Genomic DNA, 15,845 nt, shown 5'->3' with positions numbered 1-15,845 from the left:
ATTTACAGGTTCCAGAGTAATATGATTTTGCCACTCTTCAAGTTGAATGATTACTAAAAATGATAGACATTCCTTTCGAAGTATTAAAGAACAGGAAGAAACTTCAATCCTTTGTATACACAAGCTCTGGAGGCTGAAAATATTATGTCATCCTGAAGTTACAGTACTTTTCCATCCACCTCATTTTTATTCCAGTTATACCTGAGTTTAGCATTAACTGCTCTTTAAGGGAAGAGATATAAACTGTCCAAATGTTTCAACTCAGAAGCTATGACCAAAATGACTTTAAAATAACTCTGCTCCCAAATTTGTATATACAGAAGCTTTGAACACACACACACACCTCCTTGAAGATGGCAGTAATTGTGGATATTAAAGAAAAATAGGGATTAGAATGGAATTCTGTACTGAGTCTATGGATAAAGATTTGCTTTCAAGAAGCAAAGATTTCAACAAGCATGGTTTATTCCATTTTTTCAAAGTACAGAATTAATATAAGCAAACACTTGCACAAAGTTAATCCCAAACAAATGGAAGCAACATGGCAAGAACTTTATTCCCAACATTTCACATGCCAGAAGAACACAAGAAAATGTTGATTTGCATAATTAAATCAGGACAGACCAAAAGAAAAAAGCTGAGAATACAAGATTTCTTTCTAGATTTGATAAGAATGAAAGCTGACCACAGCCTTTAATGTGACACTAGGTCTGGACATAATCAAACTCTTGAGCCAGGAACAAGCTCTGGACCTCAGAACACTGTAACTTTCATTACCCAGCATTAGTAAGGGCAATGACATCTTCACATTACAGAAGTCATTGGGACCAAAGAGGATTTTATTTCTACTCACAGCAAAGTTTAAGAAATTATATCACATGGGGATTTTTAATGACTACATACAGGAGGAAACTATGATTTCATAGTTGATGACCCTGCTTTGAGCAAGAGGCTGGAGTAGGTGCCATCCTGACAACCCTTCCAGACTGAACTGTTCTACAGTTCAATGAAAAAAGGGTAAGGAAACGCCAGGAGAAGGGCTTGGAGAGGAAGATGTAAAAGGTATTAAAGTTTTCCTCTACCTGAATACATAGTAGAAGTAAACAAAAGGTATGAATTGTTACCTAGGTTGAGTGATGATAACACGGGTAAAAATGAGTAAAATCTTGCAATAGTTTCATTAAAATAGGACTGAAGTGCCAAAGCTTTTAAACTATCAATTACAAAGCAAAAATCATGTGTTACACTGTGCAAGTAATTCAATCAGTATTTCACAGAATCACAGAATATCCTGAGTTGGAAGGGACCCACAAGAATTGTCGAAGTCCAGCTCCTGGCCCTGCACAGAACAAGCCCAGAATGCCACCCTGTGCCTGAGAGCATTGTCCAAATTCTTTCTGAGCTCTGTCAGGCTTGGTGCTGTGGCCTGTCCTGGGGAGCCTGTTCCAGTGCCCAACACCCTCTGGCTGAAGAACCTCCTTCTAATACCCAACTTAAACCTCCCCTGACACAGCTCCAGCCATTCCCTCAGGTCCTGTCACAGGTCACCAGAGAGGAAAAAGAAAAAAATATCTACCAATTTATTTTGTCCTCTCTCTGTTTCCTAATCATCTGAAGGTAGTTCTCTGTGCCATGTATTACACTTAATGCAAACTACTGATTTCAGGATTTACAGTAAATAACAACTCACAAAAGCTACTGAACACCAGAAATAAAATACTGACCATTGTGCCAGTACACAGGAACTTCACATAACCAAAATGCCAAAGTCTACCACACAAGCCTTGTAAATGCTACAACCAAGGCAGGAAACCATTCAGGATATTCAAGGCAGGCATTGCCATTTCTGAGAATTCAAAACAGTAAGTGTTAAAAAAACTAAAAATGTTTATTTTGCATCATAACAAGAGAAACATCAAGTATCTATATAATAATTAGGAAAGAGTTATTTTTTTTTTACACTGTAAATTCATCATATATTCTTTGATGTAGAGAGAAGCAAAACTGAAAAGCCACGGGCAAGGCAGGGGAGTCCAAATCACCCAGTTGTATCCCCTTACTTGGTTAGTCTCACTAGCACTTGGACTACTACTGTGCTTCAACAAGGACTACACAAGAGTCTTCCCCAATCACAGTTTCACATATGGATATATCTGATCCCAGTCAAACTCCTTTCAAAATACACAGTAATAGTCTTGACTTCATGTATTCTAGCTTCTGCTGTACCTGAGGAGAAGCTGTGCCAAGGGCCTTTACTTTGCTTCCACTTAATTTCCACAAGTCAAACTTTGTAACCAATGATGACTGACTGACCGGAAATTTTACTTATCTCTAAACCAGTCACGTTGGGGCTTTTTGGGAGCCAATTGTAAACACCATTCTTAAGGCATCTTTCACGTGACTGTCATCTTAAAAGAGAAATTTGAGTTCAGAGATGGTTGCACTAAGGGATGGTGACAGGAACACAAAACACAAACAAAACAGGAAGATTTGACAGCAGATTTCAATCTAAGTAGATTACAATTTCAAGAAATTTACACTGAAAGAGTTCAAATTTTTAAGTTCAACTGTACAGTGCTAAGAATCTACTAGCGCAAAACACTGCTTGAAACAAAACACACAATTATTTTTTGTTTAATTAAATAGCCACAAACAAAAACAAAACACAGAACTGCACACTTACCAAATTTTAAAAAAGCATGCGCAGAGGAGGCTCTGTCATCATCCAAATTGGCCATTTCAAATTGGTGCAGCTAATCACAAACGTCTCAGGCTAAGCTACAGTAGGTTTCAAAACTGTTTAGTAAATGTTAAAGGCAATCAGCATTAAATTAAGTGAAAGCAATGTTAGTGGAGTTATTAACACGACAGAGTGCACAGCACAAACTTTCATTACATCTAATGTTTCCTTCTTCTACACTGACCTCTCAGTTTTATTTTGCTTTTACTTCCATGAAACTTATCTGAGTAAAAGGCAGTTTACAAAAAATCCATCTTTTGGATATTTGATGTGAGCTTTGTTATTCAATAGAAAATTTGCTATAAACACCAAAAGGTGATGAATGCAATCTGATATATTCAAGACAAAATAAAAATACTGATTTTACTAGCACATAAGAAAGTGTGAAGCAACATTAATGACAAGAAGCTAAAACTCTGCTTATGCATAGTGCTGCTTTCATCCCATGTGAAATCTACACCAGGATGTTTCTTGCAGTCTTATATATTACTTATGGCACTGAATATCTCAGCTATTTGAGGTAGGACATCTTCCACTCTGGAATACACAATAAGAAAAAAAGTGTTTGCAATTATGATGACAAGTTTTTCCAAATCTTCAAAGTTTACATGTTTTTAAGTAACCAAAATTTCAGGGGCTTTAGATTAGTCAACTACTGAATACCTTTATAATCTGCTCCTAATCAGACTAGCAACAAATGAAACAGTATTTTACTGTTTCAGGGAGGGAAATGAAAATTTCTAAATAAAATTTGGTTTTACTGGAAAAAAAAGTAAGTCATAATTTAATACACATAAACATGAGGATACAAATTACCTCCCACAGGATTGAGTCTTACAAGATAAATTGCTGCAGGCTATAAAACATGAATCACTTGTGCATTTCAGGCACATGTGCCTGTACTCCATGTTTACTACACTTACTCCAAGCAGCACACTAGTAAAGAAAAATCAAAACCAAACCAAAGAGTGCTGTTTGTGAGCTGGGACTCCAGCACAGGCCTCAGCCAAACCAGAAACACATGGGGGAGTTTCAGTCACTTTCTACGATAATCCCAACCACGTTGCCTTCTGACAGGGCCAGAAAGGAAGTAAAAAGCCCTGAAGTTATACAAATTTCAACATAAAGATGCAGCAGTAAGCTTGAAATAGAAGAACATTATTTTTATTTTTAGATATGAATGTTACCTGAAAGATATTAAATAAAATTTGATTTTTAAATAAACTCTTTTATCAGAAGAACTTTTCAACTAAAATAATGTTTATTTCTTGAGTAAATTTCTTCAGTTATTATATAAAATGCCATGAACAAATCTCTAGACAATCTCTGGACAAAATCTGTATGAACTGGGAAAGAAAGAAGTGAACTCTAGTAACAATCTGTCACTGCACAGAAGACAATTCTTTATACATTTAACAAAAATGTAACGGGCAGCAGCAGTTAAGAAAAGGTCAAGCGTTTGCAACCACCCAAATGCCTTCTGCAAACACAGGCCTGACCCTGCTGCAGGGGATTCCCAAAGTTCGTGTGCTGCCCTGAGACTTGGGATTCACACACTCCGAACATGCAGCTGCCAGCCTTGGTTTTGTACAGCTCTGTGGCTACATTTGTCAATCAACCTTCAGATGACAGCACCGTGTAATCGTAACCGGCCACAAAGTAACACCTCCTTTAGTGGGCAGTCTTAATCGTGGCATTTGCCAATCAATCTATACCTAAAAGGAACTTCTGAAGCCAAATTAATCAGGCCAGTCTTTAAACAACCAATCCTTAAGAGCCCTCATAAAGCCCCATTTTCCTCTCACACTGTCTGATCAGTCATTAGCACAACAAAACCAACCAAACATGCAAATAAGAAACAATTGAGTTTTACAAGCATGTATGGCATATAAATAAACACTGGGATCTTCTCGAAAACTTTTTCCATTAGAACAATTAAGCCCTATTAGGACTGTATTTTACTTTAAAAAAAAAAAAATTCAAACTCCGAGTTTTTTGAAGTTCAGAAATTCAGGCTAACTGGGCAAACATCCCTTTGGTTTAGGCCAGAACGTAGCTGCCACACAGTCCACGTTCAGAACAAGAAACTCCCATGCTGTAAAAAGGTTACGTTTACCTAAAAGAAACCTGGCAAAAGCTGGTGCATTCCTCTGAACACTTCATCTGTTCCAGAGCTGCAACACTTTATACAACTGCGGTACTAAACACGCCACGAGCAGCTGCCTTTGCACCCGTGGGCACAAATGACACCTGAGCGGCACCTGGGGCTGTGCCCGCCAAGGCGTCCCCTGTGCCCCTCACGGCCGGGACCGCCCGGGCACCGCCACCGGCGAGAGACACGGCGGGGACGGGGAAACAGCCCCGGGCCGGGCCGGGAGCGGGGCAGGGAGTGCGGGAACGGGGCGGTGAGCGACAGGAGGCAGAGGGATCCCCGGAGCTCCTCCCGGGCTAGCCAAGAGGTCAGACCTGAGCGTTTGGAGCGAGCGCGCAACTCCAGCATCTTCCAGCTCACATCAGCCATGTGAGTCGCCGCCATCGCGGAGCGATCCCGGAGCGCCCCCGGCGCTGGGTGCAGGGCGCGGGCCGGGCCCTGCCTGGCTCCCGCCGTAAAGCGGCTCGCGCAGGCTCCGCCGCCGCTGCCGCAAACCGCGGGCCGGGCCCGCCCCGCGCTGCCGTCAGAGCGCGGGCGGGGCGAGGCCGTACGCGATGGGGGCCCGCGGGCCGTGCCCGCCGCTGGCCCCGCTGCTGGCCCTGGTCCTGCTGGCCCTGGCGGGGCCCGCTCGCGCCCTGCAGAATGTGACCGCTCAGCTCTTCGGGCCCGAGGCCCGAGGGACCCTGGCGGCCTTCGGCGACTTCAACTCGGACAAGCAGACGGACCTGTTCGTGCTGCGCGGCGGTGAGTGCGCGGCCGGGACCGGCGGCAGGCCCGTGGGCTCTGGGGGCACAGCCGCTGTGAGCTGGGCTCCTCGTCCTCTCGCAGCGCAGCCGGGGCCCGCGGGGCGCGGACAGCCCCGGGGATCGCCTCCCCTCTGCCCCGGCAGCCCCGGGGGGAGGGGGTGACAGCGGCTGCCGCGGGGCTGGGGGTGCGGGACGGCGCTCCCGGGGCGAGCTGCCCGGCGAGGAGCAGCAGGTGGGCTCGCTGAGCCCTACGATCCCTGTGGATCTGTGGGTTACCGGCTGCTCGCTGTCTCCCCGAGCACGGCCTGAGTGCCCGGGGCTGTGTCGCCGAGGGCCGGCGCAGTGAGCACTACACTGTTTGCAGGATGAAACTGACAGTTGCTTTGCTCCCGAGGTATTTCCTATGTGGAATACGATGTATTCAATTTGCACTGGAGTAAGGGTTCATATAGGGCATATATTTCTTTAAAGTTGAATTTATGGTCGTGAAATAATTCCTACAAGTGGAATGGTCATACATTGGTTTTTTGCTCCTGCTTTCACAATGTTTTTGGAAACGTTTTGCGGATGTGAGGAGGATAAATTGCACATTATCCTACTTTGAACGTTATGTTAAAGTGTCAGGGTAGAGAAATTTGTCACACACAGCTACCACCTGCCACAAGTTTCTCTTAAGGCTTCAGATATGGGAAGACCTCAAATCAGGGCTTATTTTCAGTGGTCAGTGTTATTTGCAGACATTAATCTTGGATTATTTTATTTTCTTGAAGTTGCACATTAAGATAATAAATTTATTCTCAAATTCACCTTTTTTATTCCTTCAGTCTCAGAAATGTTTCTCTAAGTAGCTTTGGTAAAGCATGAGTGACTTTCCCATCTAGCTGAGGTATTGAAATGCATGGCTCCCTGAAAATGCTCCACTGGCTCATCTACTGAAAAAATGGTCAGAATTAAAATGAATGTCCATGATAAGAGATTTAGTTTTTACTTTCTTATCTTTCATATAAAAACGTGGAAGTTTCAGAAAGGAGATTCATGATTTATTTTTGTCTCCATAGCAGCACTTGATAAATCGTTTTCCTATGTGATACTTACTGTAAAAATCAGCTTGAAATAACCTAATTGAAAACATTATTTTTCATAACCTAAGTCTTGATAAGCAGTAACTATAGAATGCCTTCAAAACAAAAGGCAATAGACAGTTCTAAATGGTGGGATAAATGGCAGCCAATTGTAAACAGAGTGAGGAAATGAGCACTGGAGATGACATGAGAGTTTGGGGAACAGGGGTATGTAAAGCAGTCCAGTTCTAGGAATCCTGACCCTTAATAAGGAAATGGGAATGATGTCTTGGGCCTTTTGCTGGATATATATTATTGTTCTGATCTTGCATTACTTCACTTGAATGAGAGTAATGTTCCATGTGCTCAGATGCATAAAAGAAAATCAGGTTGTGCTCATGTAAGAAATGGTAAACTCGCTGAATGTAAGGGGTAATCTAGATCCAGCAGTATCCTGTTGCAAGACCAATTCAAAAGTACCAGTGGACTCTGGGTTTAGTCACTTTTTGAAACTCAGAATATACAAATAAATGGAATTGTGCATACACTCACCTGTTTTGTGAGTCTATGCATGTGACAGGTAAGTGGGGAAGCTCTTGCTGGTAGTTTGTACCATCTCCTGGTTATGTTTGATGCCACTGCTGGTAGTTCTGGGCAATGAGTGATCATTCCCCTAATCACCCGCTGCATTTCCTTGGGGAATTTGGGAAACTTCTGTGGTATTTATCTCTGATATATATATATATGTGTGTGTGTGTGATATATATATCTGCTATATATCACACAGATATTCATCCTGAAGACCTCTAATCTACGTAATTGTTGTTTGTATGGAAACTGTTCCTGTTTTTTCACACCCTCCAATGCACTTTTTTTCTTTCTTACTGTCTTCTCATATCAGAAAGAATACAGAACTGCAAACAGCATTTAGGATTGATGTAGTGGTGTAGTAATTCTTTCTTCTGTTCATGTAATAATTTTTAATAGTTAATTTGTTTTGACTGTTGGTAAGCATTGAGCTGGAATTTTCATATATCTATCTTTAATGACCAAAAAAATCTCATTTCTCAGTGTTGCAACTAACTTGGAACCTGGTATGTGTAAAAACCCATTTGCCTCTTCATCCTCATCATTACTTTACCAAATAGCCAATAAAAAGGCAGGTGAGAGTCTGAGGTGTGAAATGGGAATACCTGGACTGTTCCACCAGTCAGCCCCCAGATATGCTGTCCAAAGCTGAGGCAGCCAGCACACTCCTGCCCCTCATTGTGTGCCAGGCCTTTCCCTCATCCAGGAATGTGTCCCATCCCTGCTGGGTGGGACTGAGCTGGTCTCCCCTGGCCTCTCTGAAAGGGCTCCTTTTCAGTTACTCATGTGGTGGTGTATTCTCCTTCTCTTCAACAGGTTTCTGGCAGGTGTCTTTTCTTCATAGTGAGGAACCTTGTAGTCTGCTATTTCACAGCTGTGAACTCTGCTACAGAACAATGCTCTTAAAAAGTACTGTGGTAGCTCAAGTTTGGAGCCTTAGAATTGTTCTTTTATAGGTAATGGGTTTGTGATGCTGCAGGTAGGTTTATCTGAGAGTGAAGGAAAGAAAGAAAAAATACAGTTGTTTCACTGTGAGCTATTGTTTTACTTACAGAAGTAAGTGCATGTGTATTGTGGTTTAGTGACTGAAAATTTTATTTCATCATTGAGGTTAAAGTTGTTCTTTCTCTTGCCTAAATTTCAGTTATTTCTGCAACATAAAATATGGGCTTTTATTTAGATTGTCCTGAAATAATGAAATGATACTTGCTTGTATCATTGCCTCTAAGTGAGGAGATGCTGCAGGGAACCAAGTAACTTCTGAGTTTCCTTTAAAGTGCTTTTGGCAGCTGACATGGGAAAGCAGTATCAGATCCTGCTATCGTCAAGTATTAAAAGAATTAATTTGAGTTAGCTTTTAAGCTTTAATTAGTTTTGTGGAACTGCTCCCTATTACTTTTCCAAGTGTAATATTTCTTAACTCATTACAGAAAGTTTTATTTTAAGTGATGTGATAAAAATGACAGAGAGAAGTTCTAACACTAAACCCCCAAAGAAGATTAGTGATATTAGCATTCCTTTGAGATGCAACTGGCTTTAAATTGGGTTAAAGAAGTGCTCCTTTTCTTTCCTTTTGAATGAGAAGGAAGTAGTGGTATGGGACATAACCACAAAGCTTTTGCTGTTGTGGGGCATGGTCATTTGGGGCACAGTTGTTTAAAGGTTGGGTTTGTATATAAGCCATTTACAGTCTTCCTCTGTTGCTCATGGTCTTGCTTGCTTTGGCAGGAAATGAGTTGGTTATCTTCTTGGCTGACCAGAAGGAACCCTACTTCAAGCCCCGTGTTAAGCTACCAATGAAGTAAGTATGGATATTCAATGCTGAAAGAACCTAAGGCTGTTTTCCTTTTAAGTCAGTGGGAACTGACTGCAGTTGTCTGTGCTCTTGTTACCTCTTTGACTTGTTCAGTTTGCCCTTAGAGCTCTAGTTCTTTGACCAACTTCCTGATTAATTTCCTGATACATTTTTGTTTTGTTTTGATTTTGTGGGTCAGATGACAGAATTTGTGGAGATGAGTTTTGTCATTCATGTTGTTAACTAATAAGTGTGACTTCCCACCCCTTATGGAATTTTTATGGTTTAGGTTTTGTCCTCAAATTAGTATTTAAAATACCCATATATTGAAATATTTTTGCTGTTGATTTGGATCTTTATAATTTTATTTCTGAGTGAAGCAAACTGTCATTCCATATCATACATTGGTCTCTGTGGTGGGTATCTTTAGTCTCAATCCCAAGACATGTTTTCAGGGAAATTCATCCAGTTGTTGTAGTTACTAATGGAATCCAGCCAATACCATCTGCTTTAGAAGAGATATGAAGACTGGTGTTCTGGTATTTCTATGTAGAGATCTGTTCTTTTCTCAAATTTACATGTGGCCTTTAAAAAAACATCAATTTTTAATAAATGTAAACCAATCTGTTTATGTGCATATATATGTCTAGCTTTAATATCCTGTAATGCTATTACAGTTATTGCTTATGAATAATGCTTACCAATAGTATTATGTTTGTTAAAAGTTAAATTGCTTTTACAGCTCAGCTTCATCTTCTGTATTCTACATATTTTTAGTTTTCCTTATTCCCTCCTGTCGTGGAAGGAACTAATTTGTTTAATGCATTAGAAATTACCTGCTTTTAATCCTTAACAGTGATCCGTGTTTGTGTGTGTAAAGCAGAGTCTGAGTAGGTAAGCAATTAAAAAAAGATAGGAAGAACAATCAAAGGTAGGAAGGAGTGGTAAGACCTGGCAGAAGATAGGAGGAAATGGCATTGTCTTTTAAAAAATCTACCTGTGCCTGATGCCTGCTGTTTAAACAGCTGCTGTTGCTTTATGTTCTTGCTGTTGGAATGAAACCAAAAGATCCTGCTCACTGAAACACATTTTAGAGGACTGGTTCTACAACAAATGCAAGGATTTAATGACGTGTAGATAGCATTAACAAACAGGATATGGCTGAAGAATGCCTGATAGCTGAAGTTTAGAGTTAAAATGTCATTTTCCTTAGACAATGACAGCCTGTCAGGTGCCTGATTTTGACATACTTTTGCAATAGATAAGGACTTTATCATAAATAAGGTTGTGGAAGGGTAGTATTGTATTGGACCAACTAATTATAATTGGGCAAGCCTTTGGCCACACAAGTGCTTTTTTCAGGCACACCTTTTTACAATTATTTGCATGTGGGGGCTTTTGTTTTTAATTCCAGATCTCTCGGTGTCACCATAACCAGTGTGGTTCCTGGAGATTATGATGGAGATTCCCAAATGGATGTCCTCCTCACTACCCAGGCCCCAAGTCATGGCAAAGATGAACTTTCAGTGTTTATTTTCTGGGGACACAACCAAACGTTAGGTGAGTTGCTGAGACTGGTTCTTAATAAGAGTGTTAAGACTTCTTAATTCAAAGTATTGTCAAGAAGTTACAACTCATTTTTACAGTGTCGTGATTTTTATTACAACTAAAATAGGGATTAGCAGCTATTCAGCTTCACACCCATATATTATCTTGCTGTTAAACTGTGTTCAATAATTAATGAAAGAGAACAATGCTAAAATGCTTGCACTATATTATGCAACAGATATAACCAAACATTATTCTAATTTGGCAGTACCTATTAACTGAAGAGCTGCTTCTCACAGCTCCCCATCATCCATGTCTGCTTCACAAAGACTATCTTAAAAGATTTATCTTCAGTTTAGAATGCACGGAGAGCCTGGTGTGAACTTCAGTGCATTGATTTGCAAGTAGCATTCCTAAACCTACTATCAGTAATATAAGTTATTATATAAGTAACATATACTACTATCAGTAATATCAGTGATACTGTAATAAGTAACTTATATTACTATCAGTAATAAAAGTTACTATGAATAACGCTTATTTATGTTAAACCAAATTCTTCAAAGACAGTGACACACTTAAGTGGGTGTTGGAAGAGAGGTTTCTAGAGTCTCTACTGCTGCAAGTTTTCAAGAACCTTGGAATGAAGTTTTCAGGAGTCTATTAGCAGTGTTCCTGGTATAGCTGATCCTGTCTTGGGGTAGAGTCATGGACTGTGTGAACTCTTGAGGTCTGTTTTGTTTTCTGTTGACTTTGCTAGGAAAGGGTTTCAGGAAGAATTTATGGTTTGAACAAGGACAGATAAGCAAAAGAAGATACTATTTGAGTCCACAAAACCACTGAAGAATAATCACTATTGTAAACAACTGTGTTAAGGCATAGTTACAGGTGAGGCACTTTTGCCTTGGATACCGTTGCTTCTGGCTTTAATCAGAGCTGGAAAAGTGCAATGGATCAAATATTAAGAGAATAGCAGATATCTCTAGTACTGGGAAGAATATGAGGACTCGGATTAAGTTAATCTGTCTTGCTTCACAAAAAAACCCCAGATATTGGCGGAATCACAAATATGAGGCCTGGAAGAGGAGTCAGAGGTTAAAAATTCAGGCAGTGGTTGGTATGTGCTGAGGCTACTGGGAAGGTATGGGGTGTCTCCTTGGGTAAGAGAAGTATGACAGACAAGTCAATAGGAGGGTACTGTTGTATAAAATGTGGAAATTTTAAAGACAAAACATTATGGAGAGAGGAGGGAAATGGGAATAATCTGGCAAGGAGTTTGGATTACAAGTAGAAGTGAAGTCTAAGGTGATAATCTGACTGGAACTTAGTCCTCATTTCCCAGTTAGAAAGTCTACCTTTAATGCTTATTTCAGATACTCAGTGTGTATAATTAAGAGTGTTTTTTACAGTGACAAAACATTAAACAGAAGTCTAACATAAAATGTTAAACTTTTAGCCTGTCATCATCCCAGCTGTTTCAGATTTCCTATATCTGTGTGATTGCATTCATACACAGAAGTAAGTTTCACTAAGATCTACTTAGAATAATTTGTTGAGGAGTTTAGTGGAGAGGGAAAAAGCCTTCAGTATTTTAACTATAACTCATCTTTCCTGCAAAATTTCAGGAAGCCATTTAGTTGTTTGTATTTTAAGTGGTGCCTTTTTTAAAATCATAGAACTGGTGGTTTTAAATGAATAGAAGAATGGTGTCTTAGTTGAAAATGCAAATATCAGAATATATTGGTAACTGAATCAAGTTAATGTTTTCTGTTTTCAGATCTTAACCATAAGACTATGTTAAATAAGACTTTTCATGATGAGCCTCTAGTAATGGAGTAAGTATGACCTACTTTTTTAGAAAACCATATTTACAGTGGTGACTAAGAGCAACTTAAATATGTTTTAATGCTAGAATTTGAAACACATGCCCTTTATCTTTTAAGGACAGGGTGGTTTGTGTAATGTTAACTGATCTAACAAAAGATGATGAACCAAAACAGTTATCTTTACAAGTCTTGTATATTATGTTATCCTGGCAATAGTGACAACACAATCTTATAATTTCTTTAATTTCAGTACTCTGCGTTATTCAGAAAAAAAGCTATTCATTTCTCAGTGAATTTTGTAAAACAAAAACCTTACTGGCTTACCAAAATGAGCAAATATCCCTTTCACAATGTGCTTGCCTCTGTGTGAAATGCTGAACCAGAGCAGGGGGGAAGTAGATCTGGAAAGCCAAAGTACAGGCAGAGTGTGAAATACTGATAGACCTTTGCTGCTACCAGCAACTCGGACAAGAGCCAAAATTCAGATCAGACTCACAGCTGAGAGTTCTTCGTGACTCAGTGGGAAAATGTACAAGTATTGAAAAATTTAAGAACAGATAGTTTGAACTCCTGTAGTTACTGAAGTGGTACTGACATTGTTTTCTATTTTCAGCTTTAATGGAGACTTGATTCCTGATGTGTTTGGCGTCACAAGTGATTCAAATAAGCCGCAGATCCTGCTAGGCGGGTAAGCTGAGGGCTTCAGTGTCAGCATGGGCTTGGTAGCTTGGGCATTGTGCATCCACTTGTCATTAAAGTGTAAGATTCATGTTCAACTCATCTGTGCAAATGGGAATCTTCTTTCTGTCCTTGTATCGTCAAATAGTCAGTGACACTGTGCATCTGATCTTTAAAGTGTTATTTTATAGGGCATTTTAAGTAGACATTCTGTGAGAGCTGAGACAACAGAACCCCTGATATTGGACATCAGAAATAGGAAAATTGTTTCTTGGAACAATTAGTTCCAAGAAGTTACAGTCTCATTTGTTTAGTACACTTTTGATATTTAGTATTATAATCTGCATCAAGACACAAATAAACTTACTCATCATAGCTCAAAATAAGACTGAGTGCTGTAGGTAACAGCATAAGCCATGTCTTGTACATGGAAAACAGCTTTGTCATCTGCTTAGAAAAGCACTCTTCTATTTTAATCTAAAATGTTTTAAAATATTTTCTAGATCTGTATGACAAATTTAATGGGCAATCTTCAAGACTCAATACATAGAAAAACCTAGAGAAAATATTTAATTATTTCTTTAAGATTAACTGATGCATTTTAACATTTCTAAGACAGTTATGATCTCTGGGAAGTAATCAAAATATTATTTCTTTTTTTACCATAAAATAAGTCAAGGAAGATAAGGGCTTCAGTAATAGGTATGTAATGTCACTGGAATAAATAAAGCAATTCCAGACTAGTAGTAGTAATATTTGTGCCTGCTGTTGTACAGTGCACATTGAGATTTTCCTGAGTGTTTTAGCTAAGGGTTCTGAAAGTTACATATCTGATGATTCAGCCACTGTGACTTTTGAAGGATTTTTTTGCACTTGAAATCACTGCTAATAGGGAGGTTTGCTGGAAGTTCAGCCATTTTTAGAACAGAAACCAGCAGGGCATGTATATTAATAAATAAATAGAAGTATCACCTGCTTGGGAAATTACATAATTAGCTAGTAGTCCATCATAATGTGAGGGTTTAATTCATGTGTTGATTTTTTAGTGAGCTGAAATGAAGTGTATTTACATGCAGCAGGCACAAGTTGCTCTAACAGCATGTGGTCGCTTCTGCTCCGGTTTATTAATCAGAAAGTAGATTCCAGAAGTCAAGCTGCTTGAGGAAACTGGGAAAGACAGGGATCAGTGTCTCAGGATTTGCATTACAATTGGAGCCTCGGCACTAACTATAACTTTGTGGGTAGTGATAATGGTCTGTGCAAAAAAAAAGTTGCTTTAGAAAGTTCATGAAATGGAACTGAAGCCCCTGTGCTGTGAATCATCCTCCATGGACCCTTTCAAGCAATTACTTGAATTACTTAGTATGTTGTAAGCTAAGTAGTAATTTTATCTTAGCATTAGGAGAATATGATTTCTGTCCAATTTTATTTCAAGTTTCACAATTTTTTAAGCTATATTATTATGATTAACAGTCCCTACACATTGGTGAAATGTATTGCTTTCTATTCCTGTCTGTAGGAACTTGTCATGGCACCCTGCGTTGGAAACTCAAAATAAAATGTATATACCACACTCTCATGCCTTTATAGATTTAAATAATGATTTCACTGCTGGTAAGTCATAGAAGTGGTAAATGCCATCCTAAAAAGAATTATCACTAAGTATACAATGTCATGTATTGCAGCTTCCTTCAGTAATTATATGATATTGCTACTTCTGATTTGGGTATTTTAATTACTTAATTCTAATATCTGAAATCTGAAAATTCTGGGTTTTAAAAAACAACTTTTAAAATAAATAGCATTTTCTGCTTCTTGATGATAATCATAACTATTGCTTGTTCTGAATGTTGTGTTCATCCTTAAAGTGTTGTTTCCTGCTCTTCACAATGCTGTACTCTAGTATTCAGCTGGCAACTGCATCAGGGCTGGAGTCTTTCATCTTGAGTCTGAAAATAATTTGATAATTTGATTCAGCAGAATGTTTTTTTAAGACTGGACTTAAATTTTTTTTTCAAGATTTCATTGTGACACTACTCTTATTTTAGTGCAGTTCTATCACTGATAGAATTAACTGTATTCTTCCTTTATTTTGTTTGGGGTATTTTGTCAATGCAATTCAGTTACCATGATGAATCTATTTATCACTTACATACATGGCTCATACTTCCAAGCACATTTAAATATTGTGCTAAACTTAATTTCTTCACACACTAAATTAATTCTGAAGTGCTTTATCTTCTGCTAGGTGTGCAATGTACATCAATTCATATATGGTAATTTTGGAAAGAGAGCTTATCTTTTTCCTGTTTATTGCATGGAAATGAGAGAGGAATGAGTCCATAAATTTAATTAAGATGCTTATAAACATTGGGGATTAAGTTAATTGCTTTAGCATGCAGTCAAATCTTAATATTCAGTTCTGGCACATTGCTATGTGAAGCTGTCAAGTGGAAATTCCAGCTGGAAAATTAAATATATGGTTGCTTACCATAATCAGTGTCATGTAATAACCAGTTCTAACACACTTAGCTCTAGAAGCATTTTGGAATTTTGTTTTAGTGGCATAAGCAGCATAGATGAGTATTCCAGGTAGCATTTTAAGTTGAGTACATTGAAATCTAAACACCAAGGTGAGTAAAAGTAGGAAGTCTGAGTTTCTTACATTGATCGGTCACAGAGTGATCAAATTTTCAAGGTTGTTGACAGCT

General features: G+C 39.0%; 2 protein-coding genes across 5 annotated transcripts in view; one reads left to right on the top strand and one right to left on the bottom strand.

The window, feature by feature from the left end:
- Window positions 1–5,339, bottom strand: part of PHKB (phosphorylase kinase regulatory subunit beta) — a 70,104-nt gene extending 64,765 nt beyond the window's left edge. For 2 of the 4 annotated variants that reach the window (XM_082289920.1, XM_082289921.1), the window contains exon 1: window positions 5,207–5,339. In XM_082289920.1, coding sequence (XP_082146046.1) covers window positions 5,207–5,276 — 70 coding nt within the window. In that variant the 5' untranslated portion in view covers window positions 5,277–5,339. Of the gene's footprint in view, window positions 1–2,683; window positions 2,797–5,206 lie in introns of those variants that run through there. The other 2 variants (XM_082289923.1, XM_082289922.1) reach the window with 2 other exon arrangements.
- Window positions 5,340–5,435: 96 nt separating this feature from the next.
- The window catches only part of ITFG1 (integrin alpha FG-GAP repeat containing 1), a 73,417-nt gene continuing 63,007 nt past the window's right edge, over window positions 5,436–15,845 (top strand). The window contains exons 1-6 of the mRNA XM_082289881.1: window positions 5,436–5,636; window positions 9,016–9,088; window positions 10,497–10,642; window positions 12,408–12,465; window positions 13,070–13,144; window positions 14,654–14,748. Coding sequence (XP_082146007.1) covers window positions 5,447–5,636; window positions 9,016–9,088; window positions 10,497–10,642; window positions 12,408–12,465; window positions 13,070–13,144; window positions 14,654–14,748 — 637 coding nt within the window. The 5' untranslated portion in view covers window positions 5,436–5,446. The remainder of the gene's footprint in view (window positions 5,637–9,015; window positions 9,089–10,496; window positions 10,643–12,407; window positions 12,466–13,069; window positions 13,145–14,653; window positions 14,749–15,845) is intronic.

The sequence above is a fragment of the Coloeus monedula genome, assembly GCF_965178545.1.
Source record: "Coloeus monedula genome assembly, chromosome: 13".
NCBI classification, from domain to species: domain Eukaryota; kingdom Metazoa; phylum Chordata; class Aves; order Passeriformes; family Corvidae; genus Coloeus; species Coloeus monedula.
Note: the sequence above shows the minus strand (reverse complement) of the source record. Positions and strands in the feature narration are given on the sequence as shown.